Source organism: Phyllobates terribilis, unplaced genomic scaffold, assembly GCF_046119375.1.
Source record: "Phyllobates terribilis strain yellow unplaced genomic scaffold, ASM4611937v1 Scaffold_4__5_contigs__length_816908805, whole genome shotgun sequence".
NCBI classification, from domain to species: Eukaryota; Metazoa; Chordata; class Amphibia; order Anura; family Dendrobatidae; genus Phyllobates; species Phyllobates terribilis.
The window spans coordinates 254958377-254986251 of NW_027362764.1; the positions used below are offsets into that span (position 1 = coordinate 254958377).

At 43.9% G+C, this 27875-nt stretch overlaps 1 protein-coding gene across 6 annotated transcripts in view; it reads left to right on the forward strand.

Annotated features, from left to right (window-relative positions):
• The window catches only part of GLI3 (GLI family zinc finger 3), a 289124-nt gene extending 263594 nt beyond the window's left edge, over window positions 1-25530 (forward strand). For 3 of the 6 annotated variants that reach the window (XM_073678216.1, XM_073678217.1, XM_073678222.1), the window contains 3 exons: window positions 591-881; window positions 20520-20850; window positions 21801-25530. In XM_073678216.1, the coding sequence (XP_073534317.1) occupies window positions 591-881; window positions 20520-20850; window positions 21801-23923 (2745 nt within the window). In that variant the 3' untranslated portion in view covers window positions 23924-25530. The remainder of the gene's footprint in view (window positions 1-590; window positions 882-20519; window positions 20851-21800) is intronic. The other 3 variants (XM_073678219.1, XM_073678221.1, XM_073678220.1) reach the window with 2 other exon arrangements.
• The last annotated feature ends 2345 nt before the right edge of the window (window positions 25531-27875 follow it).

Genomic DNA, 27875 nt, shown 5'->3' on the forward strand with positions numbered 1-27875 from the left:
CACAGTATCACAGCCTCAGTCTAGGCGAGTCTGACTGTGTGCGCCTTAGTTTTGTGTGTATGTTCCAGTTTCACAAATATCTTGCCCATTAATCAGGTTACAGAAATTTTCATTCCATCTCTCATTTTTCTTCAAATGTATCTCTTCCCCTGTATGACAGTATTTATGCAAAATCTGATGATAAAACTGTTTCATGGGTCCCCTATGTTAAGGCGGCAGCCAGTTTATTCAGGATGTCATATGAGAAGTGGGTCACTATGCCAAATTAATATCAGTCTTTTATCATCTACATAGAGATTAGGTAGGCTCAAGCCAGACTAATGCAGCGTGCTGTTAGTCGTAGCTGTTAGAATCCTTGAAAATATCGCCATCTAGTGATTCAGACACATAATGCATCAGTTATGCCACTCACTATTGCTTATGGCGTGTTTGCGATATAGATATAATTTGCTGGTATACGTTACATTTATTTACTTAGAGATTGAGGGTTGAATTAAAATAATGGCACCATGTGCGTTTGCAAACTTTACGGAACTACATCATCCTATACAGCAATCAGTATAATAATTTTTTATCATTTTTTCCCGAAGAAACCGTATGTGTGCAAGATCCCTGGCTGTACTAAACGTTACACAGATCCCAGCTCTCTGAGAAAACATGTAAAAACAGTACATGGTCCTGAGGCACACGTAACGAAGAAACAGCGGGGAGACATCCACCCAAGACCTCCACCACCCCGAGAACCTGGAAGCCATTCACAGTCCCGATCACCAGGTCACCCCATTCAGGGTGCTCATGGCGAGCACAAGGACCTCAATAACACTACCTCAAAGCATGAAGAATGCCTCCACGTAAAATCAGTAAAGACTGAAAAGCCAATGGTATGTAGACAACAGTTTACATTTTCATTCTCTGTCCCTTCCATGTCATGTAAAGAACATATTGAGCAACTTACATTTTTAATTCAGGCTTCAGAAATTGTCAACAATCTCTACCTTGCATTACTAAGTAATGGCATATACATACAGTGGCTTGCAAAAGTATTCACCCCCTTGGCTTTTTACCTATTTTGTTACATTACAACATGTGTTAAAATATTTTTGTAATCTGATTTGTGTTTGTTGCATCAGCATTAAATAGTCTAAGATGGTGAAGTGAAGTGAGAAAAATATAGGCATTAATTAAATTTATGGTATCAAATAATTAAAAATTGCCATGTGCATATGTATTCACCCCTTTTGCTATGAAGCCCCTAAGAATTTCTGGTGCAAGCCATTACCTTCATAAGTCACATGCTTAGTGAGAGGACGTCCACCTGTGTGCAATCTAAGTGTCACATGGTCTGTCAGTATATACACACCTTTTCTGAAAGGCCACAGAGGCTGCAACACCATTAAGCAAGAGGCACCACTAACCTAACACCACCATGAAGACTAAGGAGTTCTCCAAATAAGTCAGGGACAAAATTATTGAGAAGTACAAGTCAGGGATGGGTTCTAAAAAAATATCCCAATCTCTGATGATCTTCCGAAGCACCATCAAATCCATTATCATCAAATGGAGAGAACATGGTACCACAACAAACCTGCCAAGAGAGGGCCGCCCACCAAAACTCTCAGCCCGGGCAAGAAGGGCATTAATCAGAGAGGCAGCACAGTGTAGCATCGGCGTCTCTGCCCCCTGCCAGGCAGAGACGCCGTCCCTCTCACCGCTGCGCTCCCCGCCCGGCGTCCACCAGCGCTCCTCTTCCTGCTTCTGCCGGCGTGTGCGGCTTCCCGGGCACTGTGCTTAGGGCGCGCGCGCACTCCCTCCCTCTTAAAGGGGCCGCGCGCGCCGCCCTAAGGAGTCCCCGGCCAATTGCCGGAGGTCCTCCCATATATAAAGCACCTCCTCCAATATGGAGGTGCCCGAGCAATAGTTGATGCACAGTGTACTTACCTCTGCTTCAGCCCTCAGGTCCCGCTGCTAGCCTGACTACTAGTCCTGCCCGCCAGCCTGACTATCAGTCCAGTCCGCCAGCCTGACTACTCTCCAGCCCGACAGTCTGTCTTCTGTTCAGTCCGCCAGTCTGTCTATGGGCTTGGTCCGCCTGCTTACCTGAAAGCACCTGCCTGTTACCTGTCAGCCTACCTTGAGGCTCCTGCCCGTCACTTGCCGTGACCACCTGTCTGCCTACCTGGAGGCTCCTGCTCGTCACTTGCCGTGACCACCTGACAGCCTACCTAGAGGCTCCCGCCTGTCACTTGCCGTGACCACCTGACAGCCTACCTAGAGGCTCCTGCCTGTCACTTGCCGTGACCACCTGACAGCCTACCTAGAGGCTCCTGCCTGTCACTTGCCATAACCACCTGTCAGCCTACCTGGAGGCTCCTTCCCGTCACTTGCCGTGACCAACTGACAGCCTACCTAGAGGCTCCCGCCTTTCGCCTGCTGTCTCTGCCAGTTCATCTACCCGGATCTCTCGTCAGCCTGCCTGCTGTGCCCATCTGCAGTATCGGTCAGTCACAGCCATCTGACCCGTGGGAGTCACCAGCTCTCTTAAAAGGTCGTCCCCAGAGTAGCACCTCGTCTCTCTGCTCGGTCCCTCCCAGGTCACGGAGTCGTTAGCCGCCGTACGACCTGGGTCGGTCCGAGTTGATACTTAGTTACTCCCCTCTGGGTCCCTCCTTGCACCGTAGCACAGAGGTTCCACCACCCGGATCCGTAACAGACGGAGACCAAGGTAGCCCTGAAGGAGCTGCAGAGTTCCCAAGCAGAGACTGGAGTATCTATCCATATGATGTACTCTCCATAGACGTGGTCTTGATAGGAGAGTGGCCAGAAAAAATCCTTTATTTACACACAAAAATTGTAAGGCTCATTTTGAGTTTGCCTAAAAACATGTGGGAGACTCGCCAAATGTATGGAGGAAGGTGCTGTAGTCAGATGAGACAAAAATTGACTTGGACGGAGGTTCACCTTCCGACAATGACCCAAAGCATTCGAGTGGTTTTAGGGGTAAACGTTTTAATGTTTTGGAGTGCCCTAGTCAAAGCTCAAACCTTAATCCAATTGAGAATCTGTGGTCAGAATCAATCAGAATATTGCGGAAACCATCTAACTTGAAGGAGTTGGAGCAGTTTTGCCTTGAGGAATGGGAAAAAATCCCAGTGGACAGATGTTGGAAGCTCATAGAGACTTTCCCAAAGTGACTTGCAGCTGTAATTGCCACAAAAGGAGGCTCTACAGCGTACTGACTTTAGGGGGTGAATAGTTATGCACATTGAAGTTTTACGTTAATTTGTCCTATTTGTTCTTTGCTTCACAATAAAAAGAAAACCAAATGTTCACAGTTGTAGGCATGTTCTTTCTTTACAAGAACTGCTGCAAACCCTAAAAAAAAAACCTGTGAAATTCCAGATTGTGAGGTAGCAAAACACAAAAAATGCCAAGCAGGTGAATACTTTTGCAAGCCACTGTATGTTCTAAGCTATGACAAATGTGTATAATAAAGCCTTAATTTGCATATAATCTTTTTACACAGATATAAATAAATTAATACAACTATTTCTGCTGAGGGTTGACACATACTGGGGTGTCACATATCATCTTGGGGTCCTTCTGATTTTAAGCAGATATATTTTCTAGTACACGGCCTGAGGGAGTGCACTAAGGAACCTAGCGTCACTTTACACCCCATGAAGCCATGTAGTAGGTATTCTACAGGCATCAGTCTTGCCCAGGATGTGCCTTTAAACGGACATGTAATAATGCATCATCATTTTCAGTAATTGATTTGTAGGATATGCTCAGCTTCATGAAAGTGAAAAGACATTAGCTGTAGCTCCTCACATTCTGTACGGTCTCCAAGCTTGAGACACAATGTACTGTATAAGGTTGACTTGACATGATGTTACTTACATCTACAACATCACAAAGAAACTGAGTATTTGCAGCAGGTTTTTCTGTACCAAAAACTAGAGGGTTTGCAGGAAATACAATGTGTAAAACATTTGCATTTTTACTTGCGTTTTTTTCCTCATTCATTTGTATTGGTGAAAAACATTTAAAGGGAATCTGTCACCACTTTGGAGTTATCAGACCTCTACTATGGCCATACAGGTTATAGAAAAGTAAATATATACATACCTGTATGGCCCATAGCACAAGTTTGATTGCAGAGAAAAGCGCTTTAATCAATTCTGTTTTGTACAGGCTTGGCGTTCGGTGGACGCCAAGCAATCCCCGCCTATGTGCTGATTATTCCCCAAAATCACCTCCTATATGCTTAATTATCATATCCCCCCTCCTCCCCTGCAGGTCACAGGGCCTTGTGACATTCCCTGTGACGTGCACTGTGCTCCCTGACTTCCCGGGCGTGTGCAAAGTGCTGCTCACATAAAGCACGCTTTGCTTCATTCCGGCCCCGTCTCTCCGTGCACTGCGCCGCAGGTTTCTATTGCGCAGGCGCCGAGGAGTCACTGGCAGACGGGGCCGAGATGAAACAAAGCTCGGTCCATGTGATCGGCACTTTGCACATGCCCAGGAAGTCAGGGAGCACAGTGCACGTTACTGAGCCCTGTGACATGCAGTAGAGGGGGGAATATGATAATTAAACAGAGGCGGGGATTTAGGGAAATAATAAGCACATTGCTTGGCATCCCCCGGGCGCTAAACCTGTATAAAATAGAATTGATTAAAGTGCTTTTCTCTGCAATCAGACCTCTACTATGGGCCATACAGGTATGTATAGATTTACTTTTCTATCACCTGTATGGCCATAGTAGAGGTCTGATATCTCCCAGGGGGTGACAGATTCCCTTTAAATTACACTGAAAGGATTCACATGCTTTAGCTATAAAAAATAACGCTTTGATGTTTGATGGTTCAAATTTGCAAGGAGAAAATAAGCAGCAGGTTGATGAGATTTCAGAAATCTCATTTACTTTGCTAGTATTCTGAAGTGCAGTGTTTTTTTTTCTTTGAAAAACGTATGGAAAAAATACGGCAAAAATGCAAAGTGTGAAGAAATCCTAAAAGAACAATATTAATATAAAACATGTACGGTAATCAAAAACAAACAGGTAGATACCAAGCTCTTGGGTAAATCCCCATGCTGTACATTCTGATGCAGACATTTCTGCAACTAAAAATCAGTTTTTCATCTACTGAATGGGGCAGTTGCAGAATTTTCCATAACAAAATCTGTCGCAAATGCACAATGTTTAAACATACCCTTATACACAGCGGTAAACAGATTATAGAATTTGGTTAGTCAATAGTTTTAAATTAAAAGACATCTGGTTGATTTTTTTTCTGTCTTATAAAATCCAATGTGTTTAGGGCTTACTGCAAATCTGCATTATTTCCTTTCTGGTTATACTTCACATGGTCAGACTTTGTAACCTAAATATATGTTACCTTTAGATAATGCATGCAAAGTACAACGATGATGTCTTTGTGACTACTAATATGTAACAATCTTGTAGCTTGAATTTACTAATTTAATGTTTTTTTCTGTTTGATATTATTAAATGTCTTTCTCAAACTTTCTAAGGACAGTGGGTAATAAGGTGAGGGCTAATACTATTTTCTGTATATTTGGATCAGTAATACCATTTCCTCATTTTCACAGTGTTAACTAGAATAGTTTTGAAACATGATTTGTCTCATTTCCTTCAGATTAGCTTTTATTATTTCATATATAGTTGACCTTTGTTTTATGTTGTTTGCATTGTTTGTTTCAGTGCTTGTTAGTCATGTAATATCGTCTATGTTTTTACTACTTTTGTTCTAAAAATGATCAAAGTGTGTAAATATGAAGAATATTTAAGGCTTGAAATGCAGAAAGATAAAAGGCATGTAAACTGCTTGTATTATATCTATGGAAAACACATCTTGCCTTTACATCACGCTACATATTCTTTATATGTTGGTAACTGTGAAGACCCGACATCTTCCATGGGCGTAATGCTACTCAGACAACATAGGGTGAGGGTAAAACAGCGTTGCAATACTTTATTGAACCACAAAGAGGACAATAAACACAAAGAACAGGCCCAGCAAATACCCAAGATGGTACAACATTAAACAATCTCACCCTTTCGCTCCGCCCGCCTTGGATAGAACAGCTGCTACTTTAGAGACTTCCAGGGCCGACTACCTCAACCAGTGCCCCCCCCCCTTTCTGGCGGGCCCCCACAGAGAGAAGGTAGTGGCAAGCTTAGGAAGCTAGCAGTCCATCAAGGTACAAGGCCAGAAGACCCATGGGTCCCAACCTGGTCTCTCTGAGTGTTTCCATGGGGCCAGATGACTGATGGGTCCCAATCTGGCTTCTCTGAATGTCTTCGTGGGTTGCAGGCAACCGGTGGGTCGCTCCTGGCAACCCCAAACAACATATCCATGGTCTCTCTGATGGTCAAATGGAGCAAATCCGTATCTTTCCCGTCATGGCCGATACCCTTAGGCTAGAATCATGTAGAATACAAATCTGTGTCTCTTTGGATGCCATGCTATTAGGGATGAGCGAGTATACTCTTTACTATTCAGTACTCGCCGAATAGTACGGTACTCGGGATACTCGTTACTCCCCGAGTTTCCTTGTGATTACTCGCTAGGAGTAACAAGTACAATGTAAGTCTATGGGAAACTCGAGCATTTTTCTGGCAGTCCCCCCCCCCCCCCGGTGGTCTGCAGAAGGTCAAAAATTGCCCAAATCGATGGGAACAGTGCTCAATTAAATGTCAGGCAGGCAGAATATATATGCAGACAGGCAGGCAGGGTATATAGGAGGGTGCATGAAAAACATAGCTGGGCACTTGGAACACACTAGTGCCCTCCGATTTTCATGCCCCCATTTCGTTAAAAAAGCCGGCCGCCGGCAATTCATCAGCGGCATACGCCGGTACCCGACGATTTAGAACAGAAAGAATAGAGCATCACACATAGATTAGATAGATAGATAGAAACATGTCAGTTACATATATAATAAGTACAGTGACAGTGTTGGTTACTGTGCTTGTCATTTAGTGTTAAAATAAAGGATTTATTAAAAAAAACATTGGCGTGGGGTTCCCTGTAATTTTAGACTCTAGCGGAGGTTAACCACTTCGCACCAGAGCCTGTTTTTGCATTTGTGACCAGGCCAATTTTTTCAATTCTGACCACTGTCACTTTATGAAGTAATTACTCTGGAATGCTTCAACGGATTCCCCTGATTCTGAGACTGTTTTTTTGTGACATATTGTACTTCATGATAGTGGTAAAATTTCTTCGATAGCAATTGCGTTTATTTGTGAAAAAATCGGAAATTTTGCGAAAATTTTGAAAATTTTGCAATTTTCTAACTTTGAATTTTCATGCCCTTAAATTAGAGAGATATGTCACACAAAATACTTAATACATAAATTTCCCACATGTCTACTTTACATCAGCACAATTTTGGAACAACATTTTTTTTTGTTAGGAAGCTATAAGGGTTAAAAGTTGACCAGCGATTTCTCATTTTTCCAACAAAATTTACAAAAACATTTTTTTAGGGACCACATCTTATTTGAAGTGACTTTGAGGGGCCTTTATGACAGAAAATACCCAAAAGTGACACCATTATAAAAACTGCACCCCTCATTCAAGAAGTTTATTAACCCTTCTGGTGTTTCACGGGAATTTATGGAATGTGTTTCACGGGAATTTATGGAATGTGGAAGAAAACAATGAACATTTAACTTTTTTTCACAAAAATGTTTCTTTAGACCCAATTTTTTTATTTTCACAAGAGTAACAGGAAAAAATGGACCACACAATTTGTAGTGCAATTTCTCATGAGCACACTGATACCTCATATGTGAGGGAAAAACACTGTTTGGGCGCACTGCAGGGTTCGGAAGGGAAGGAGCGCCATTAGACCTTTTGAATGTAAAATTTGTTTGAATAATTAGCGGACGCCATGTTGCGTTTGGAGAGCTCCTGATGTGCCTAAACAGTGGAAACCCCCCACAAGTGACACCATTTTGGAAACTAGACCCCTTAGGGAACTTATCTAGATGTGTGGTGAGCACCTTTCACCCCCAGGTGTGACGCACCCCCTGGGCCATGTGCAAGAGATACCCGGAGCCGGATCTGGATAGGGGTAGTAGTCCTTGTGGCGGTGACCCGGTCCGTGCCCAGGGTGTCAAACTAAGTGGCAGTCTATGGCAGTAGATGTTAACTTGATTGTCGACTACGCCACCCGTTGAGTGCGGCTTTGACGCCGCCGCTGCAGAGCAGTCCGCTGAGGCCGGTGGTATATGTGCAGCAGTGATGGTATAACCCCCAACGGGAGGGGTATGGCCTCAGGGCAGCAGGTGTGGATGATGGGGGTTGTTGTGGTGTAGAAAGGAGACTCTGAGACGGGAGGTGCAGTTCAGGGTTTTTACTTACTGATGTTCTTTTGGTCACTCTGGCCTTGAGTGACCACCCGAGCCGCGCTGCGTCCACCAGGTCCTGGACTCGGCCAACCCCCAGGCAATTCTGGAGCGTGGTCCTGAGCTCCTTTCTGACTTTCCCTTTCTACTGGCCGTTCCCACCAGGGATCCACTTATGTCCGGCTCCCTCGGGTCTCTTGTTGGTTGCACCTTTTCTGGGTTCCCTGACCCTATGCTTGGTGTGCCTTTCTAGTGGACTTGGTGAGGGTCGTGGCAGATCCTGACCACGACCTCCGGTTCCTGGCTAAGGTGTGCTTTGGCCTCTGCCAGCTTGGGTTCCGGTACCCTGGTCCGCCAACCCTTCACCCTTCTGTCTGTATTCTGGGGTCTTGGGGTTCTTTCTTCTTTCCTCTCTGGGTCCTTCTGACTCCTCTCTCTCTCTCTCTCAGCAGGCCTTGCTCTGGAGCTGGGCCCAGCCGGAGCCACAGCTCCCTGTCAGCCCTTCTGGCTGAGCTCCTCTGCTCTGCTCCTCAGGCTAAACTCTGACTGACTGACCCTGTTCTAAGATGGTGCCCACCTTATATACTCCCTCTATGTGTGAGCTCAGGTGACCAGCACCCAATGAGCTCCTATCTTTACCCAGACTACTCCCCCTATCTGCCCCTACACTACTGGGATGTTCCACCCCCCTCCCACTCCAGCCAGGGACAGACGCTGTCGTACCTGCACATAAACTGGTGGGAGTACCGTCGTTCTGTCTCCCGGAAATGGGATGTATGTAGTGCATGCAGCCTACTGAGCTCAGTCCCACACTCCATCCTTACCCGGGAGTGGAATACCACACCTCTGGCTTGAGGTGTAATACCCCTGTAGCAGCCGAATCCTCAGGGTGCTACATTCCCCCCTGGTAAATCACAGCACGTCCTCGGGCTGTAAAAGAATAAAAACATCCACAAACATACAAACTTTTTTCAAAAACATCATAAACATATAAAACATTATATATATATCATCAGCATAAAACTTTTCATATAAAACTTTTCATAGTAAACATTCTTGTTCCTCCGGCCACGGTGCAACTTGTGACCGGGTAAAGTGCAACAGTCTCTTCAAGAAAAACAGTTTTCCCATAAAACCAGTAGGGGGCGCCTTAGAAAGCGCAACTATATACAAGGAAAATGGCCGCTCTCAGTCCTCGGCCAGATATTAGGAAAGGATGACCGCTCTCAGTCCTCGGTCAGTGGGAATAAGGAATATACGGGTAACAGTTTACACTTGTCCCAACGGGGAACATATTTTAAACGGCAGCAGTTCTTGTACCCCGACGGGTAACTATTTTACAGTTTCACTATACCGTACTCTAATGACGGCGTCCTCCTGCTCCTTCTCGCAAGTAGGCTTCAGACCCGTCCGGGTCCTCTTGCTCCTCCTCACACCGCAGCTCCTCCTCCGTCAGCCGGTGTACATGGAGGGCGTAGGGTCCTTTGGCACATTGGTGCCGGGTGAAGGTGACCTCATCCCCTACGTATAGGTCACGACCTCTGTGTCCCTCCGGTAGGTGGGACTCGACGTCTCTTCTGGTCACGAAGACGTCGCCGGGGGTGTGGTGATCTCTTATGAAGCCCCACCCGTGCTGCATTTGGAATTTAATCACAGTCCCGGTGGCATGGGGACCATGAGCTGCACGGGGGTTCCTCCGGGTCCGGCTCTTCTGCTCTGCGCTCTGTATCTGCAGCCGCTGCTCACGGACCCGCCTCTCTCTCCGTTCCCGGTCGAAGACCTCTAATTGCTGCCGGCAGCACTCCGCACGCTCAGCTGCGGCCGCCCGAGTTTCTTGGGTGAACCCCATGAGATCTCCTCCAGTGGGGTCCCACTCAAACTGTGTCTCCTCCAATGAGAGCGGGGTCCTCTTGACGGGCTTCGGAGCCGGAATCAGGGGCTCGCATAGGGGCCTTTCCTTTTGGGGCTCAAGTTGGTAATACTCCGGTGGCCATATAAAGGGCTGCCCATCCGGGCAAGTGTGCTGGGCAAACAAGTCTTCACCCAGGTGCGGCACTCTAGATGTTGAGGGCACGGTGGTGGAAGCGGCGCCCGGATTGACCAGGCCTTGCGACCAGGCCTGGGGCACCCTAAAAGTCAAGGGCACTGTAAGAACGGCGGCGCCCGGGGTTACTCGGCCCTGCGACCAGGCCGGTGGCTCAGTGGAGGTAGAGGGCGCTGTTGGCACTGCGGCGCCCGGGGGTACTCGGCCTTGCGACCAGGCCGATGGCGCTTCCTGTTTGGTCGCACTCTGATTTGAGGCGCGTGACGTCACGGGAAGCGCGGCCGCGGCTTCTGTTTGAGGCCTAGTCTGGAGCGGTGACGGTGCAGCGACGGGCACGGCAGGGGGAATTTCGGGCTCTGCGACGGGAAGCTGGGGCAGGCACGCGGTTCCTCGGCTCGGGGTAGTAGCGTCCCCTTTACCTGCCTCCGTCTCTCCAGCTCCCTCCTCGGCGTCGTCTCCGGCCTTCACTCCTCCTGCACCATCCTCAGAGGCGGTCTGTCTCCTCGTCTCGGGTGGCGTGCTTCGCTGGCGGGTTCCAGCCTGCTGGGCCATCTCTCTGCTCCACTCCGCCAGCGTTTCTCGCTGCACCTGGGCCATCCTCCGTGCGAGGCCCTCCAGCGCCGTCTGCGCACACTCCCGGTCTCGGGGGAGCTGTGCCAGGATCTCCACCAGGCCTAGTGGGGTTGTCGCTTGCAACAGGCTCCTGACCACTGGGTCGGTGCTGCCTGCCTCTCCCTCCATCTCCGGGTACGGCTTCTCCAGACTCCTCCAGGCTGCTCCCATCTTCTCTCTTTTGTTCTGTCTCCGCCCACATTGAGGGTGGTCCCGGGGCAACTTTGTGATTGTCAGTTCCAGGGGCAGTTCCCTCACTCTGATGGACACTCCTATCATCACAGTCTCTGCTGGTGGGGGCGGTTTCCACTTTTGGCGCCATTCCTTGACCTGGCCCACGATGGGAGGTGGCCTCTTGCCACCCTCTGGCACGCCCATAATGGCGTCTGCTCTTCCAAGGCGGGAAATCTTCTCAAAATGGCGGGAATCGTCTCCCAGTGGCGGGAAACTCTGTGGATGGCGGGAAAAGACTGCAGATGTCGGGCAAATGGCGGGAAACGATCCGAGATGGCGTCCGATGGCGGGGACCTTCCGGAATTGGCGGGAGACTTCTTTTTGAGGTAAATGTGAACTTTTCTTCAGGCACGCAGTACCCGGTGGTTGCGGGCACGTGATCCTGCTGACTACGCCAAAGTTGACGCACCCCCTGGGCCATGTGCAAGGGATACCCGGAGCCGGATCTGGATAGGGGTAGTAGTCCTTGTGGCGGTGACCCGGTCCTTGCCCAGGGTGTCAAACTAAGTGGCAGTCTATGGCAGTAGATGTTAACTTGATTGTCGACTACGCCACCCGTTGAGTGCGGCTTTGACGCCGCCGCTGCAGAGCAGTCCGCTGAGGCCGGTGGTATATGTGCAGCAGTGATGGTATAACCCCCAACGGGAGGGGTATGGCCTCAGGGCAGCAGGTGTGGATGATGGGGGTTGTTGTGGTGTAGAAAGGAGACTCTGAGACGGGAGGTGCAGTTCAGGGTTTTTACTTACTGATGTTCTTTTGGTCACTCTGGCCTTGAGTGACCACCCGAGCCGTGCTGCGTCCACCAGGTCCTGGACTCGGCCAACCCCCAGGCAATTCTGGAGCGTGGTCCTGAGCTCCTTTCTGACTTTCCCTTTCTACTGGCCGTTCCCACCAGGGATCCACTTATGTCCGGCTCCCTCGGGTCTCTTGTTGGTTGCACCTTTTCTGGGTTCCCTGACCCTATGCTTGGTGTGCCTTTCTAGTGGACTTGGTGAGGGTCGTGGCAGATCCTGACCACGACCTCCGGTTCCTGGCTAAGGTGTGCTTTGGCCTCTGCCAGCTTGGGTTCCGGTACCCTGGTCCGCCAACCCTTCACCCTTCTGTCTGTATTCTGGGGTCTTGGGGTTCTTTCTTCTTTCCTCTCTGGGTCCTTCTGACTCCTCTCTCTCTCTCTCAGCAGGCCTTGCTCTGGAGCTGGGCCCAGCCGGAGCCACAGCTCCCTGTCAGCCCTTCTGGCTGAGCTCCTCTGCTCTGCTCCTCAGGCTAAACTCTGACTGACTGACCCTGTTCTAAGATGGTGCCCACCTTATATACTCCCTCTATGTGTGAGCTCAGGTGACCAGCACCCAATGAGCTCCTATCTTTACCCAGACTACTCCCCCTATCTGCCCCTACACTACTGGGATGTTCCACCCCCCTCCCACTCCAGCCAGGGACAGACGCTGTCGTACCTGCACATAAACTGGTGGGAGTACCGTCGTTCTGTCCCCCGGAAATGGGATGTATGTAGTGCATGCAGCCTACTGAGCTCAGTCCCACACTCCATCCTTACCCGGGAGTGGAATACCACACCTCTGGCTTGAGGTGTAATACCCCTGTAGCAGCCGAATCCTCAGGGTGCTACAGGTGCTTCACAGAAGTTTATAATATTGAGCCGTAAAAATAAAATTTTCACTTTTTTCCCACAAAAAATGTTTTTCATCCCCCAATTTTGCATTATCATAAGGGTAACAGGAGAAATTTCACCATGAAATTTGCTGTGCAATTTCTCCTGAGTATGCCGATACCCCATATGTGGGGGAAAACCACTATTTGGGTACACTGCAGGGTTCGGAAGGGAAGGAGCGCCATTTGACTTTTTGAATGTAAAATTTGTTTGAATAATTAGCGGACGCCATGTTGCGTTTGGAGAGCTCCTGATGTGCCTAAACAGTGGAAACCCCCCACAAGTGACACCATTTTGGAAACTAGACCCCTTAGGGAACTTATCTAGATGTGTGGTGAGCACCTTGAACCCCAAGGTGCTTCACAGAAGTTTATAATATTGAGCTGTAAAAATAACATTTTCACATTTTTCCCACAAAAACGTTTTTCATCCCTTAATTTTGCATTATGATAAGGGTAATAGGAGAAATTGCACCATGAAATTTGTTTTGCAATTTCTCCTGAAAACGCTGAAACCCCATATGTGGAGGAAAACCACTGTTTGGGCACACGGCAGGGTTTGGAAGGGAAGGAGCGCCATTTGACTTTTTGAATGTAAAATTTGTTTGAATAATTAGCGGACGCAGTGTCGCATTTGGGGAGCCCCTAATGTGCCTAAACAGTGGAAACCCCCCACAAGTGACACCATTTTGGAAACTAGACCCCTTAGGGAACTTATCTAGATGTGTGGTGAGCACCTTGCACCCCCAGGTGCTTCACAGAAGTTTATAATATTGAGCCGTAAAAATAAAATTTTCAAATTTTTCCCACAAAAAATGTTTTTCATCCCCTAATTTTGCATTATCATAAGGATAACAGGAGAAATTGCACCATGAAATTTATTGTGCAATTTCTCCTGAGTACGCCGATACCCCATATGTGGGGGAAAACCACTGCTTTGGTGTACTGGAGGGTTCAGAAGGAAAGGAGCGCTATGTTGGCTGGGATAGCTTGCAGACACCATGTCACATTTGAAGAGTCGCTGACATGCCGAAACAGCAGAAACCCCCACAAGTGACCCCATTTTGTAAACTACACCTCTCAAGGAATTCATCTAGGGAAGTAGTGAGTATTTTTTAATTTTTAAATTTATACCATTGGGCAGTGAAGAAAACATAATTATATTTTTACCACAAAAAAATGTTTTACCCTCAGATTTTACATTTTCACACAGGGCAATGGGTAAAAATGGTGCCGAAATGTGTCACACAACTTCTTCTAAAAGTGGCAATACCCCATATGTGGCTGTATCGTACCGCTTAGTCATACGGCGAGATCTGGGAGGGACGGAGCGCTGTTTGACAATTGGAGAACAAATTATTGTAGAATAGGCATTTGGATTTGGGAGCACAAAATTTTCTGATTTTCTTTTGGGGGGCAAGGGCCATTTCGCTTTTCCAGAGCCTTTCTGCTACCAGTAACTTGGAAGTCCCTTATATTTTTAACAGATAATGGACCTGAGTGGGGACTAGCTTTTTTTGAGGACTGAGCTTTTATTGGGAACATTTTACGTAACATTTATCCGACGCTCTATGCTGAGCAATTACATCAGGGTTTCCATCTAAATTTCCAACTGATGTAATTCAGATGAAACCCCTGCGGCATCCATTCACTGTAATGAGGCAGCAGAGTTACTCTGGACTCTGTCTGGCCTCTGTTTAGTGGTGTCCTTTTTTTCAGAATTGCACAAAACTGTGGCCAACCGCACTTTTATGCACGCCTTAAAAAACTGACACCGTGGGATCACAGGCCAGACGGCATCCACAGTGGCCTATATCTGCCTCATTACAGGGAATCTTCCGTCATGGGTTCCGTCTGAATCACGTATTTCTGAGATTTACACGGAAACTCTGGTGTAAGTGCTCAGCGCAGAGCGCAGGATAAATGTGAGCAGAGCCTTACTGCGATCTTTAGGAGACATAATAAACAAATCAGTAGCAGGTGAAAAATTGGTTTTATTTATTTTTGACGCCGTTCCTCGTGTGATGTAACTGATTAGATTACTTTATTCTTCGGGTTGGTGCGATTACAGAGATACCAGATTTATATCGGGTTTCTATGACTGACAGCTGTCACACACTAAAGGACGCTTTTTTTGCAAAATCTAGTTTTTGCATCGCCATATTTTGAGAGCTAGAATTTTTCCATATTTTGGCCGACAGAGTCATGTGATGGCTTGATGTCAGCTGGCATTATAAGCTGACATGTCAATGTAGTAGAGCTGAAGCCGTCCTGGGAACCATGGAAAGGTAAGGGTTGGTTTATTATTTTACTTTTATTGCAGAAGACATTGGCTTTAGCTGGAATGGGCGATACGCTAAGTAGAGTTTAATTTAGAACATTAAAGGAATGTGTGTTTATTTCAATTTAAGGATTTTATTCTGGGTGTTGGTGTTTTTTTTAACTTTCACTATGGGGTTAGTAATGGGGATGTCTTATAGACGCCTCCCCATTACTAACCTGGGCATGATGTCAGCTGGCATTATAAGCTGACATCAACCCCAGCCCTATTACCCCACTGCCACCGCCACAGGGCAGTGGGAAGAGCAAGGCTAAGTGCCAGAATTGGCACATCCTATGGATGCGCCATTTCTGGGGCGGCTGAGGGCTGGTAGGGCTGGTGTTTCTAGCCTGGGAGGGGGGCGAATATTCATGGCACCCTTCCTAGGCTATTAATATCATCCCTCAGTTGTCTGCCTAGCCTTTGTTAGCTATTAAAATAGGGGGAACCCACGTCATTTTTTTTTTGGGTCCCCCATTTTAATACCCAGCAAAGTCTAGGTATTCAGCTGGGGGCTGATATTAGTAGCCTGGGAAGCTCCGTGGGTATTACCCCTTCCCAGGCTTCAAACATCTGCCCCAGCCGTCTGCTTATCCTCCGTTAGAGTCTAAAATTACCTGGAACCCCACGCCAATTTTTTTTTTAATAAATCCTTTATTTTAACACTAAATGACAAGCACAGTAACCAACACTGTCACTGTACTTATTATATATGTGAATGACATGTTTCTATCTATCTAATCTGTGTGTGATGCTCTATTCTTTCTGTTCTAAATTGTCGGGTACCGGTGTATGCCGCTGATCAATTGCCGGCCGGCTTTTTTAAAGAGACGGGTGCATGAAAATCGGAGGGCACTAGTGTGTTTCAAGTGCCCTGCTATGTTTTTCATGCACCCTCCTATATACCCTGCCTGCCTGTCTGCCTATATATTCTGCCTGCCTGACATTTAATTGAGCACTGTTCCCATCGATTTGGGCAATTTTTGACCTTCTGCAGACCACCGGGGGGTGACTGCCAGAAAAATGCTTGAGTTTCCCATAGACTTACATTGGGCTCGTTGCTCGGGTCGAGCACCCGAGTATTCCAATGTGCTCAACCCGAGCTTCGAGCACCCGAGCATTTTAGTGCTCGCTCATCACTACTGTGCGGCCGTGGGAAAGTTGATGTAATTTCATGCATTCAAGCATGAACTCACATGAACCCTCTGAGGGCACTGCAGCTACTTCAAATGAAGAGCTGATCAGCATCAGCTGATACCTCAGTTGTTCATTTGAAATAACCGGCCGGAAAGCCGGCAGTGAAAAAACTTCACCGCCGGCTTTCCCGTTCGGTGCTGCGCTCCCCACTCTCTGATGTACACTCCCCGCTCCCCCGCCGCCTCCCATCCCAATCCTAAGTTAGGGCCGGACGGGGAGCGAAGCGCCAGGGTGCGGGGAGCGTGCGTCAGGGAGCGGGGAGCGCAGCACCGAACGGGAAAGCCGGCGGTGAAGTCTTTTCACTGCCCGCTTCCCCGCCCGGGTCCTTCGCTCCCCGCTCCCTGGTGCTGCGCTCCCCGTCCGGTCCTAACTTAGGATCGGGATGGGAGGTGGTGGGGGAGCGGAGGATCGGGATGGGAGTCTGTGGGGAAGCGAGTATGGGGCTGAGTGATAGTTTAAAAGCCGGCGGCTATTTACCGCCGGCTTTTAAACCATCATGCACCCATTTCAGCCTTCTCCTCAACCCCCAGACCGCTTTATAGGCTCCAGCAGACAATTACTTGGCTTACTCACTTTTCTCATTGACTTATATAGGACTTGTAATGAGTACCCGAGTACTGGGACCTACTCGTTACGAGTATAGCGAGTCCGATTATTTCACTACTCGCTCATCCCTACATGCTATCCATCTACTTTCCTGAAGGATGTCTCTCATTCTCCTTGTAAAGTCTTACTCCAATCTTTTTCAAGACTCACAGCTACAGAAGCACATTTCCTTTCTGCTTCTCTGGGCTCAGCCCCTTGAATGGGCAGAACTGCCCCCCCCCCCCAAAGCTTAGTGTGCATTAGTAGAGGTATCTTTCTCAGGTCGACCTCATCATCTGGGTCTACAGTGGGTACGGAAAGTATTCAGACCCCTTTAAATTTTTCACTCTTTGTTTCATTGCAGCCATTTGGTAAATTCTAAAAAGTTATTTTTTTCTCATTAAAGTACACTCTGCACCCCATCCTGACTGAAAAAAAACTGAAATGTTGAAATTTTTGCAAATTTATTAAAACAGAAAAACTGAAATATCACATGGTCATAAGTATTCAGACCCTTTGCTCAGTATTGAGTAGAAGCACCCTTTTGAGCTAGTACAGCCATGAGTCTTCTTGGGAATGATGCAACAAGTTTTTCTCACCTGGATTTGGGGATCCTCTGCCATTCTTCCTTGCAGATCCTCTCCAGTTCCATCCGGTTGGATGGTGAACGTTGGTGGACAGCCATTTTCAGGTCTCTCCAGAGATGCTCAATTGGGTTTAGGTCAGGGCTCTGGCTGGGCCAGTCATGAATGGTCACAGAGTTGTTCTGAAGCCACTCCTTTGTTATTTTAGCTGTGTGCTTAGGGTCATTGTCTTGTTGGAAGGTGAACCTTCGGCCAAGTCTGAGGTCCAGAGCACTCTGGAAGAGGGTTTCATCCAGGATATCTCTGTACTTGGCCGCATTCATGTTTCCTTCAATTGCAACCAGTTGTCCTGTCCCCGCAGCTGAAAAACACCCCCATAGCATGATGCTGCCACCACCATGTTTCACTGTTGGGACTGTATTGGGCAGGTGATGAGCCACACATACCGCTTAGAATTATCACCAGAAAGTTCTATCTTCGTCTTATCAGACCAGAGAATCTTATATCTCATAGTCTGGGAGTCCTTCATGAGTTTTGAGCAAACTGTATGCGGGCTTTCATATGTCTTGCACTAAGGTGAGGCTTCCGTCGGGCCACTCTGCCATAAAGGCCCGACTGGCTGCAGTGATAGTTGACTTTGTGGAACTTTCTCCCATCTCCCTACTGCATCTCTGGAGCTCAGCCACAGTGATCTTGGGGTTCTTCTTTACCTCTCTCTCCATGGCTCATCTCCCACAATTGCTCAGTTTGGCTGGACAGCCAGGTCTAGGAAGACTTCTAGTGGTCCCAAACTTCTTCCATTTAAGGATTATGGAGGCCATTGTGCTCTTAGGAACCATGAGTAATGCAGAAATTCTTTTTTAACCTTTGCCAGATCTGTGCCTTGCCATAATTCTGTCTCTGAGCTCCTAGGGCAGTTCCTTTGAGCTCATGATTCTCATTTGGTCTGACATGCACTGTGAGCTGTGAGGTCTTATATAGACAGGTGTGTACCTTTCCAAATCAAGTCAGTTTAATTAAACACAGCTGGACTCCAATGAAGGAGTAGAACGATCTTAAGGAGGATCACAAGGAAATGGACAGCATGTGACTTAAATATGAGTGTCTGAGCAAAGGGTCTGAATACTTATGACCATGTGATATTTCAGTTTTTCTTTTTAATAAATTTGCAAAAATTTCTATATTTCTGTTTTTTTTTCAGTCAAGATGGGATGCAGAGTGTACTTTAATGAGAAAAGAAAAATTAACTTTTTAGAATTTACCAAATGGCTGCAATGAAACAAAGAGTGAAACATTTAAAGGGGTCTGAATACTTTCCGTACCCACCGTACATGGGAGACTCCCTGTGGTGAAGGCTCCGCCGGATCTTCTTTCAACACTTACACAATGAGCACCAATAAGTCATACAGACTAAAAATCAGTAAACTACACCAATAGAAATAAGGCAAACAAACAACCACACAGCCCAGGTTGAAAATTGCCAAAGCTTTAATAATAACACATAAAAGCAAATACACACAACAATAATAAAAGCAAAGACACACCACAGATGGAAAAAGTGGAGTGCCTGGACTAAATAGTATAAAGGAAGACATTATAATCTAACATAGAGCTCCCACAGGTAATATGTAATAATAATATAAAACCAAGGGCATAAAATACAAAAGGCAGCAAAAAATAATACTTGCATGGAAAATAATGAAGTTACCAAACAGATATTTCATATATATATAAATATATTAATATCACAAATGGCAGTACACATATTGCTAATAAAATCAAAGTATCAATATATGCAGTGACTCTGCCTCAAAGATAAGTACACAGATATATAAGTATATATGAACCGCTAGATAACCTCAACAAATACCTTATCCTAGTATAGCTGCATATATAAGTGACCAGTGTCAATAAAAGTAGCCCAAAAATGGTTTACAAAATAGCCATAATTACCCAAATAACACAGATCAACAGTCCAGGCACCCACCACGCACCCGACTCGCGTTTCGCATAGGAAATGCTTCGTCCAGCTTCCTATGCGAAACGCGAGTCGGGTGCGTGGTGGGTGCCTGGACTGTTGATCTGTGTTATTTGGGTAATTATGGCTATTTTGTAAACCATTTTTGGGCTACTTTTATTGACACTGGTCACTTATATATGCAGCTATACTAGGATAAGGTATTTGTTGAGGTTATCTAGCGGTTCATATATACTTATATATCTGTGTACGTATCTTTGAGGCAGAGTCACTGCATATATTGATTCTTTGATTTTATTAGCAATATGTGTACTGCCATTTGTGATATTAATATATTTATATATATATGAAATATCTGTTTGGTAACTTCATTATTTTCCATGCAAGTATTATTTTTTGCTGCCTTTTGTATTTTATGCCCTTGGTTTTATATTATTATTACATATTACCTGTGGGAGCTCTATGTTAGATTATAATGTCTTCCTTTATACTATTTAGTCCAGGCACTCCACTTTTTCCATCTGTGGTGTGTCTTTGATTTTATTATTGTTGTGTGTATTTGCTTTTATGTGTTATTATTAAAGCTTTGGCAATTTTCAACCTGGGCTGTGTGGTTGTTTGTTTGCCTTATTTCTATTGGTGTAGAACACTTACACAATGAGCCTAGACGATTTTTGAACAATGGTTAGAGGCTCCCGAGATACTAATGAGATTAGTGGAATGCTGGACACTTTACAAGTTAAAGTAGTGTACATAAACTGACGAGCAAGCAGAACATTAATAAAACACAGCCAGCAATCTCTAATAAAACACAATAAGGTATTTCTCTTGGATTAACACATCTAATTGTCTGGGTAATTAAGATTTTAAGTTGTATTGTCACAGTAACTTATTAGTATTTGTTTTTTTTTATGTCAAGCAGACATCTCAGCCAAGCCCTGGTGGTAAGTCTTCATGCAGCAGCGAGCAGTCCCCCATCAGCAACTATACCCACAGTGGGATCGAGCTTACTCTGAACAATGGAGGCAGCATAGGAGACCTCAGCACCCTGGACGATACCCCAATCATGGACTCTACCATTTCCACAGCAACCACAGGACTTGGTTTACAAGGCAGGAGGATCATGACAGGAACCAAATGGATGGAACAAGTCAAAGTAGAAAGAATAAAGCAGATTAATGGAGTGCTTCCAAGACTGAACCCAGTTCCACCTTCAAGAACACCATGTCTACCACCAATCACTGGAAATGGTATAGTATTATTTTCTTTCACTTATTAACAAACAAATGGATCAAAGGCTCGCTGGAGTAATATGTGTAACATTCATTAAGATCCGTACACCTGTTGATGAATTTAGTTTATCTCTCAGCTGCTGTGTGCCACTGCAAAAAAAATGCACTCCCAAGACTTTTTGTGGCAAAAATTAAGATGATTATGTTGGCCGTGTTCAGCCATGACCTGTCCCAGTAAAGCTCCACCCACTTTAGAAGAAGTTGGAGGAACTGGTGTAAGAATGCCAAAAGTCTCAACATTTTGCAACAGTTTTATGCCAGAATTCTGGATAATTGAGACAAGAACTTGGGAGCCAATTTAAGATGCAAATTAGAGTTCTTTCTTAGAAAATGCAATCCGCATCAAAGTATTACATTTCGGTCAAGACTCTGACCTTCATCAGATTCATGAATTGCAGAGAAACTTGGTGAAAATTTCGTTAGAGAAAAGCAGTCTGTGTAAAGCAGAGAACCCACTGTGAGGATAGCGCCAGTGCAGTGTGTCAGTGTGGCGCCATTCTCGCAGCGTGTCTCTGCTTTACACAGACCACTTTTCTCCAGCAATATTTTCACAGTACTCACCAAATTCCTCCGCAATCTGTATATGTGATGAAGGTGATAGTCTTGACTGAAACTAAATATTTTGATGTGGATTGCAATTATTAATAAAGACCTCTAATTTTCATCTTAAATTGAGTGCCAAGTTCTTTCCATAATTCTGCATAAGGTGTAGGACCCTCCTTGAACACCATCCTTTCAGGAGTGCTGTGTTCTACTTAAGAATTCTGGAAAATCTGTTTGATGAATTTGAGCCAAAAACTCAATGCTTACTTATTTGTATTCCTTTGCAATGCCCTACACTGTGTTTACATTCCTTTTTTAAAAAAAAAATGAAGGTGAAACTTATCATGTATCTTCATTGCTTCTAGGTTTGCAGTTGGGCAGCAACATAAATTTGGGAGGATCCGTGGCTGCACTTCCAAACAGAAATGAACTTTCTAGCACGGACATCACAGTATTGAATATTTTGAACAACAGGAGGGATAGCACTACAAGCACAATTAGTTCTGCATACTTAAGTAGTCGAAGGTCTTCTGGAATCTCACCATGCTTTTCTAGCCGAAGATCCAGTGAAGCTTCCCAGGCAGAAGGAAGACTTCAGAATATAAGTGTTGCAGATTCCTATGATCCCATATCAACTGATGCCTCAAGGAGATCTAGTGAATCCAGCCAGTGTGATGGGTTACCAAGCCTCCTCAGTCTCACTCCTGCACAACAATATAGGTTAAAAGCAAAATACGCTGCTGCTACAGGTGGTCCTCCACCAACACCACTGCCAAACATGGATATGATAAGTCTGAAGACTAGAATGGCATTGCTGGGAGATACTAGAGATAGTAGATTATCTCCTCTTTCTTCATCAAATGTTCCTAGAAGGTGTAGTGATGGTGGGGTAGGCACTTTTGGAAGAAGACATTTTATTTCCAATGAGCTACAGGGGAATGCTATGCGCAGGGCAAGTGACCCCATAAAAATGGTTTCTGCTAACTTGTCTACTGGTAGAGTTCAGCGGTTCAACAGCCTAAACAGCATCAGCACTCACGATGTGGCTCCGCCTATGGAAAGGCGCAATTTAGCCCTGCAAAACTATACCCGCAGTGTGTATTCTCCATGTCCTCCCAGCATAAGTGAAAATGTTGCCTTGGAGGCCATGATCATGGAAGCAGAAGGGAATTTGGATGATGAAGATTTCTTACCTGATGATATGGTTCAATACCTTAATTTGCGAAACCAAAGCCTGTATGAAAATTCACAAAATACTGAGTTGGACAAACCCCAAAATAATGCAGCAAGAAATAACTATGAGCAATCCCAAATGAATAATAACTCGTATAATCAAACCTTCCAAAATGTGGAGCAGACAGACCAAGTAAATAATAAAAATGACCTTCCTATACAATGGAATGAAGTTACCTCAGGAAGTGCCGAGCACTCCCCTTCCAGAGTTAGGTATGGACATCGCCTAAATACACAACCGAATAGAGCTTTTGGAACATACAATAATATGATGGTCCAGCAGCAAATCATGTCAAAAAGTGGACAATCACAGCAAAGAGGATATCAAGGTATGCCGAACAATCCTCAAGCATTACAGCAAAACCTTAACCTGTACAATAATTCATTTTCTGTGAAAGATCAACAGTATCCAGTAACAGGCAGTTCCTATAATCCAGCCATTCGGGGGCAGAAATTTACAGGCAACAATCAAAGTAACACTGTTCAACAGAGCATTATACCATCCATGCACTACACCGAGCAGTCACCTAATGTGGCTGACATAATCCAGAATCAGAACCTCCTAAACCAGGAATATCTACAGCAATTTGCAACTGAACATATGATTAATGGCATGTATTTCCTAGAAGTGAATCGACCTAATCAGGCTTCTGGAGGTCAAAACAATCACAGTATGGAAGGTACACAGACCTTCCTGCCAACCTCACAGCCCATCGTTAATCAACAGGTCCGAAATTACCAGTCATGTGCAAGCAACCAACAAATTTATAAAGCAAATGTTATTAAATTAGAAATGCAGCCACAGCAACATTGTGCCAATCTGCAGAATTATTCAGGTCAGTTCTATGACCAGACTTTGGGATACATTCAACAGCGGGTCAAACCAGGCTCTCACACAGAAGCCAACTGTCTCCTAGAAGAAAGCAGTAATACCAATGCATCTGAGCTTCTTTCACCAGGAGCTAATCAAGTGACCAGCACAGTAAATAATATTGAAGCCAGTAGCCTAGATGGAGTCCAAATTGATTTTGATGCCATTATAGATGATGGGGATCATGCCAGCCTAATTTCAGGAGCTCTTAGTCCTAGCATCATCCAAAATCTGTCACGGAATTCGTCACGTCTTACCACACCTCGAGCGTCTCTTACATTTCCAACCATGCCAGTGAGCACCAGTAATATGGCAATTGGGGACATGAGTTCTTTGCTAACATCACTTGCAGAAGAAAGCAAGTTTCTTGCTGTTATGCAATAGACTGGAGTCTAGAACAAACTTATATCAACAAAAAAAGCAACTCATTTTATATGTATGTACTTATTTTAGCAATTTTATCCCAAATAAATGGGATACATTCCAAGTATGTTCCATTTATGGAATAAAGACTCAAACCCTAAAGTATTGTAGGGAGAAATAGTCTTCCACTTCAAGTTTGGATCAGTATTGCCAACACAAAACATTGTTTTTTTTTGTTTTGTTTTTTACTTTTAATTCTTTTTCTCCAAATGGGTCTATATACACTTTTTCCTTAGTGTACGACAACATAACTGTGTAATGTCTGCATGTTTGACATGTGAAAAAAAGTCTTAATTATGTTGAATTGTTCTGTTTAGTCAATTAGAAAAATTGGTATTGTGTAAAGTATATTGTGTTTGGAAAATCACAACCTAGTTGCTGTCAATCTCATCCCTATCAATGGTGACTATATTGCCCGCATCTTGTGATCATATCGCATACTGTATGTCCTCACCTTCTTACTAAAGTTAAAACTTCTCATTCTGCACAGCTACTATCAAACTCAACTTTTGTGTGAGTATTATTGGAGGTTGCATGGAAATCGGATATATGGACAACACATCCCAGACGCTTTTTGTAATATGTTGATTTCTGTTTATTTTGTATGACGTGTCTTTTTTAACCGATACTTTAACCCAGAAATTATCCATTTTCAATAGATAGAGAGGAACGTTCCTTTATGTTAATCAGTTTGTGTTGTCATGCCAGTTTTTCATTGGGTTATAGTTATGATTTTTGTCATACTTGATACAGGGCACACACCTTTACCAATATGAACCTGATATTTCTGCTTACGCCTTGAATCGTGAAGAAGCAATCTTTTTGTAGAAAGGGAAGTATCCACTTTTAATTAGAATTGTTGTTACGTACATAATTATGGTATTCTTGCATATGGTGAAACGGTACTTGACTTCAAGTAGCACTGTGGACTTTATTTCCCAAAGAGACTTGGTTTGCATTTTGTTAGTGCTTTTTAAAAGGTACTACATTTCCTTTTACATTATTTTGTATTATTTTGTATTTTGTCTTTAGCATATTATGTTGTCCGTAACATATCAGCATTTTAGTACATTCTTGAAATGTATGTGCCTTATGTTTGTGTTTTGCTGTTGTTATTTTTCTTTTTTTTTATGGGGACCAAGAACATTGCCAAACTTGTCATCCTACTACAGTTTTCAGTCAATAGCATGCCAATCTTTTCATATTCTAATCTTTTTCTTTTCCTGACTGCTTATTTTGAGACTTTATAGAATGGCCTTTGTATGGTGCATCCTGAAAATAATGTATGATAGATATAAGTACTTTTTATTTGTCACCTTTTTCGTTTTTTTACAAATGTTTTTGTATTGAAATGTGTACTCTTCTTTTTTTTTCCTTTTTTTTTTTACTGTGTAAATATATGAAAACGCTTTAGAGATAGGAGTATGAATTTATAGGCCCGCTAGCCATAGTTCAATACAGACATTCAACAGCTCTGGATCCAATAGTCTCAAGCCTTGGACCAGTTGGATGGATCTGTAGCACTATGTACACAATAAATGTACTTTTTGCTGTCAGAACCACTTAGCTTTTTTGTAACAAAAATAAAAAATGAAACAAAAAAAAATTCTTACATTAATAAAAAGAACTTTGTAATTATCCATGGTTTTTACTGTCTCTTTACTAATTCTATACATATAATGTACATGTGTTTAAGAGTATTTGTTACACATGACAAGCAGTAGAACCTACAAAACCATACAGTTCTCTTATGTTTAGGCTTGTATTGTACATTACATATAATTCTTCTGAAGGCTTTAAATGATCCTCAACTGATTGCCAGAATCTTATTATCCAACCAGTCAAATCATATTACCTTAGAAAAAGTTTGTAAGAAAGTCTTATAAATCTTATTGTGTCTCTACTTAGCCGTCTCTCAATGACTAGGAAATCCATAAATATCCTAGTATTCAAATTCCAGACCAAAAATACAGGACACCCATCCAATTTATTCCTCATCTGCATATGGCTTCTGCTTGGTTTATTGAATTCTTTTAAAGGTTTCTGTCATTTACTAAGGCAAGAACAGCTCGTCATGCAACAAAATCCATTGTAATGCAGTGGGAAAAGCCATTTAGCCCCATAAGTCACACAAAATCTACTTGGATATATAAGTAACTTAGCTATCGAAAGAATTATAATAATATTCTCCAAAACCCCAGGAAAATAGTCAAGATGGTCACAATGTCCATTAGTGAGTATGAAGATGTTGTCTCTTAAATTCCTCTTCTTAACGCCTCACAATGTTTACCCTAAGGGTCTGTTTGCACCAATTTTTTCATATCAAAATCTTTGCAAAAATCTATATACGTTACATGAAGATTTGTCACATATTTTGATTCAGATTTTGTTAGGGAATTTTAACCCATGCACGAAATGCCTGAAATCTGGAGTAAAAACATGCAACATAAGTTTACATGCTCTTTGATTTTAAAATCCACTTCAATTTTTTGTGTATTGTGTGGAAGAGATTTGGTAAATTCACTTTATAAAGCCTCATCAATCCAAACCTTTTTTGACAGTAAGAATATGCTAGCTCATGAGGAATTGCCTGGCATTAGATATTAATAAATGACAGTGGTTAAACCAGCTCTTAATACACAATAGCAGTAATGAACTTGCTGAGCCACGACTGATATGGAAACAAGGCAAACAATATGGACATCCATCTCTATATGTAAGGAGCATGCGACTGTCCTACTGGGCTAAAGATTAATTATCGGTAGAGATACATGATCCTATGGCATAAAAAGATGTTTCACTACGGTTTTAAGGTATGTTCTCAAAGGAAGGTCAGAGAGAAGTAATAAGAATAAAGCTTCAGTCTGGCTTTGTGGAATATCTAAGACCTCAAAGATCACTATAGGTACCTTCTTTCAGAATTCCAGAAGGTGAATTCCAAATTATAAATATATAATTGTGTGTCCTCTACTGAGCCACAGAGATGACATAGAGGGGAGCCTACTTGGTGAATCCTGTGTAGTTTGCAGGGGACATGATACTATCTATATAATGATTTGTTTCCTGCGTCTTGATATTTACTGCCAATCTAGGATTTGTGGGTAAATACATTTTGACTGAGTGGAGCAGAAGGTAAAAAGGTTTATTTTATCTAGTTTTCCACTTGTTCGGAAAAATGGTTTAAAATCATAACTCCGGTAAATTAGTAAAGAGTAAAATCCTGATTGTGATAAACCCACTATAAGATCGCTCAGATGAAGTCAAGGGATCTAATGAAGTATAAGGCAAACAGGCATACTCTCCACCTTACTCACAAGATCCTAAACCTAGAAATTTCTAGCATTGCTTTCATGGTGTCATTTAGGAAGGGTTTAGTCTTAAAACTGTAAAATAAGAGGCGTGATTACATTCCTTTATGTTGTATACACTGACGAACGAAAAGGTAACAATGTTTTCAACTTTTGACTTTCAGGCTCTATATCTCACCATCCACTACAACTTCAAATGTGAGACTACCATCATTTTAGAGATAATCATCTTGGCTATCTCATACATAAATTTGACTTGCAACTATTTAGCATATGATTAGTTATGCAAATTATTGTCATGTCATTGCATTGTTACTGTTTTGCTCCTGAATACTACAAATTACAACCTGTTCTCACATTTCCTAATAGCTCAGTGTGTTATTAGGTTGATTCCCAAGCGAAAGGTCACTGGTTCGAATCGAGGAGCAGCCATGAGGACGATTTCCCAAGAAAAGAGAAACAGCATCATCTAGCTCATCATTAGAGGTCTCTTGGCCAAGAATATTGCCAAACTGCATCATGTGAGTACCATAACAGTTGGAAGAATATGAAATGAAGTCCAACCATCCATTCAAAAGCCAAGAGGTGGAAATATCAGAGTCAAC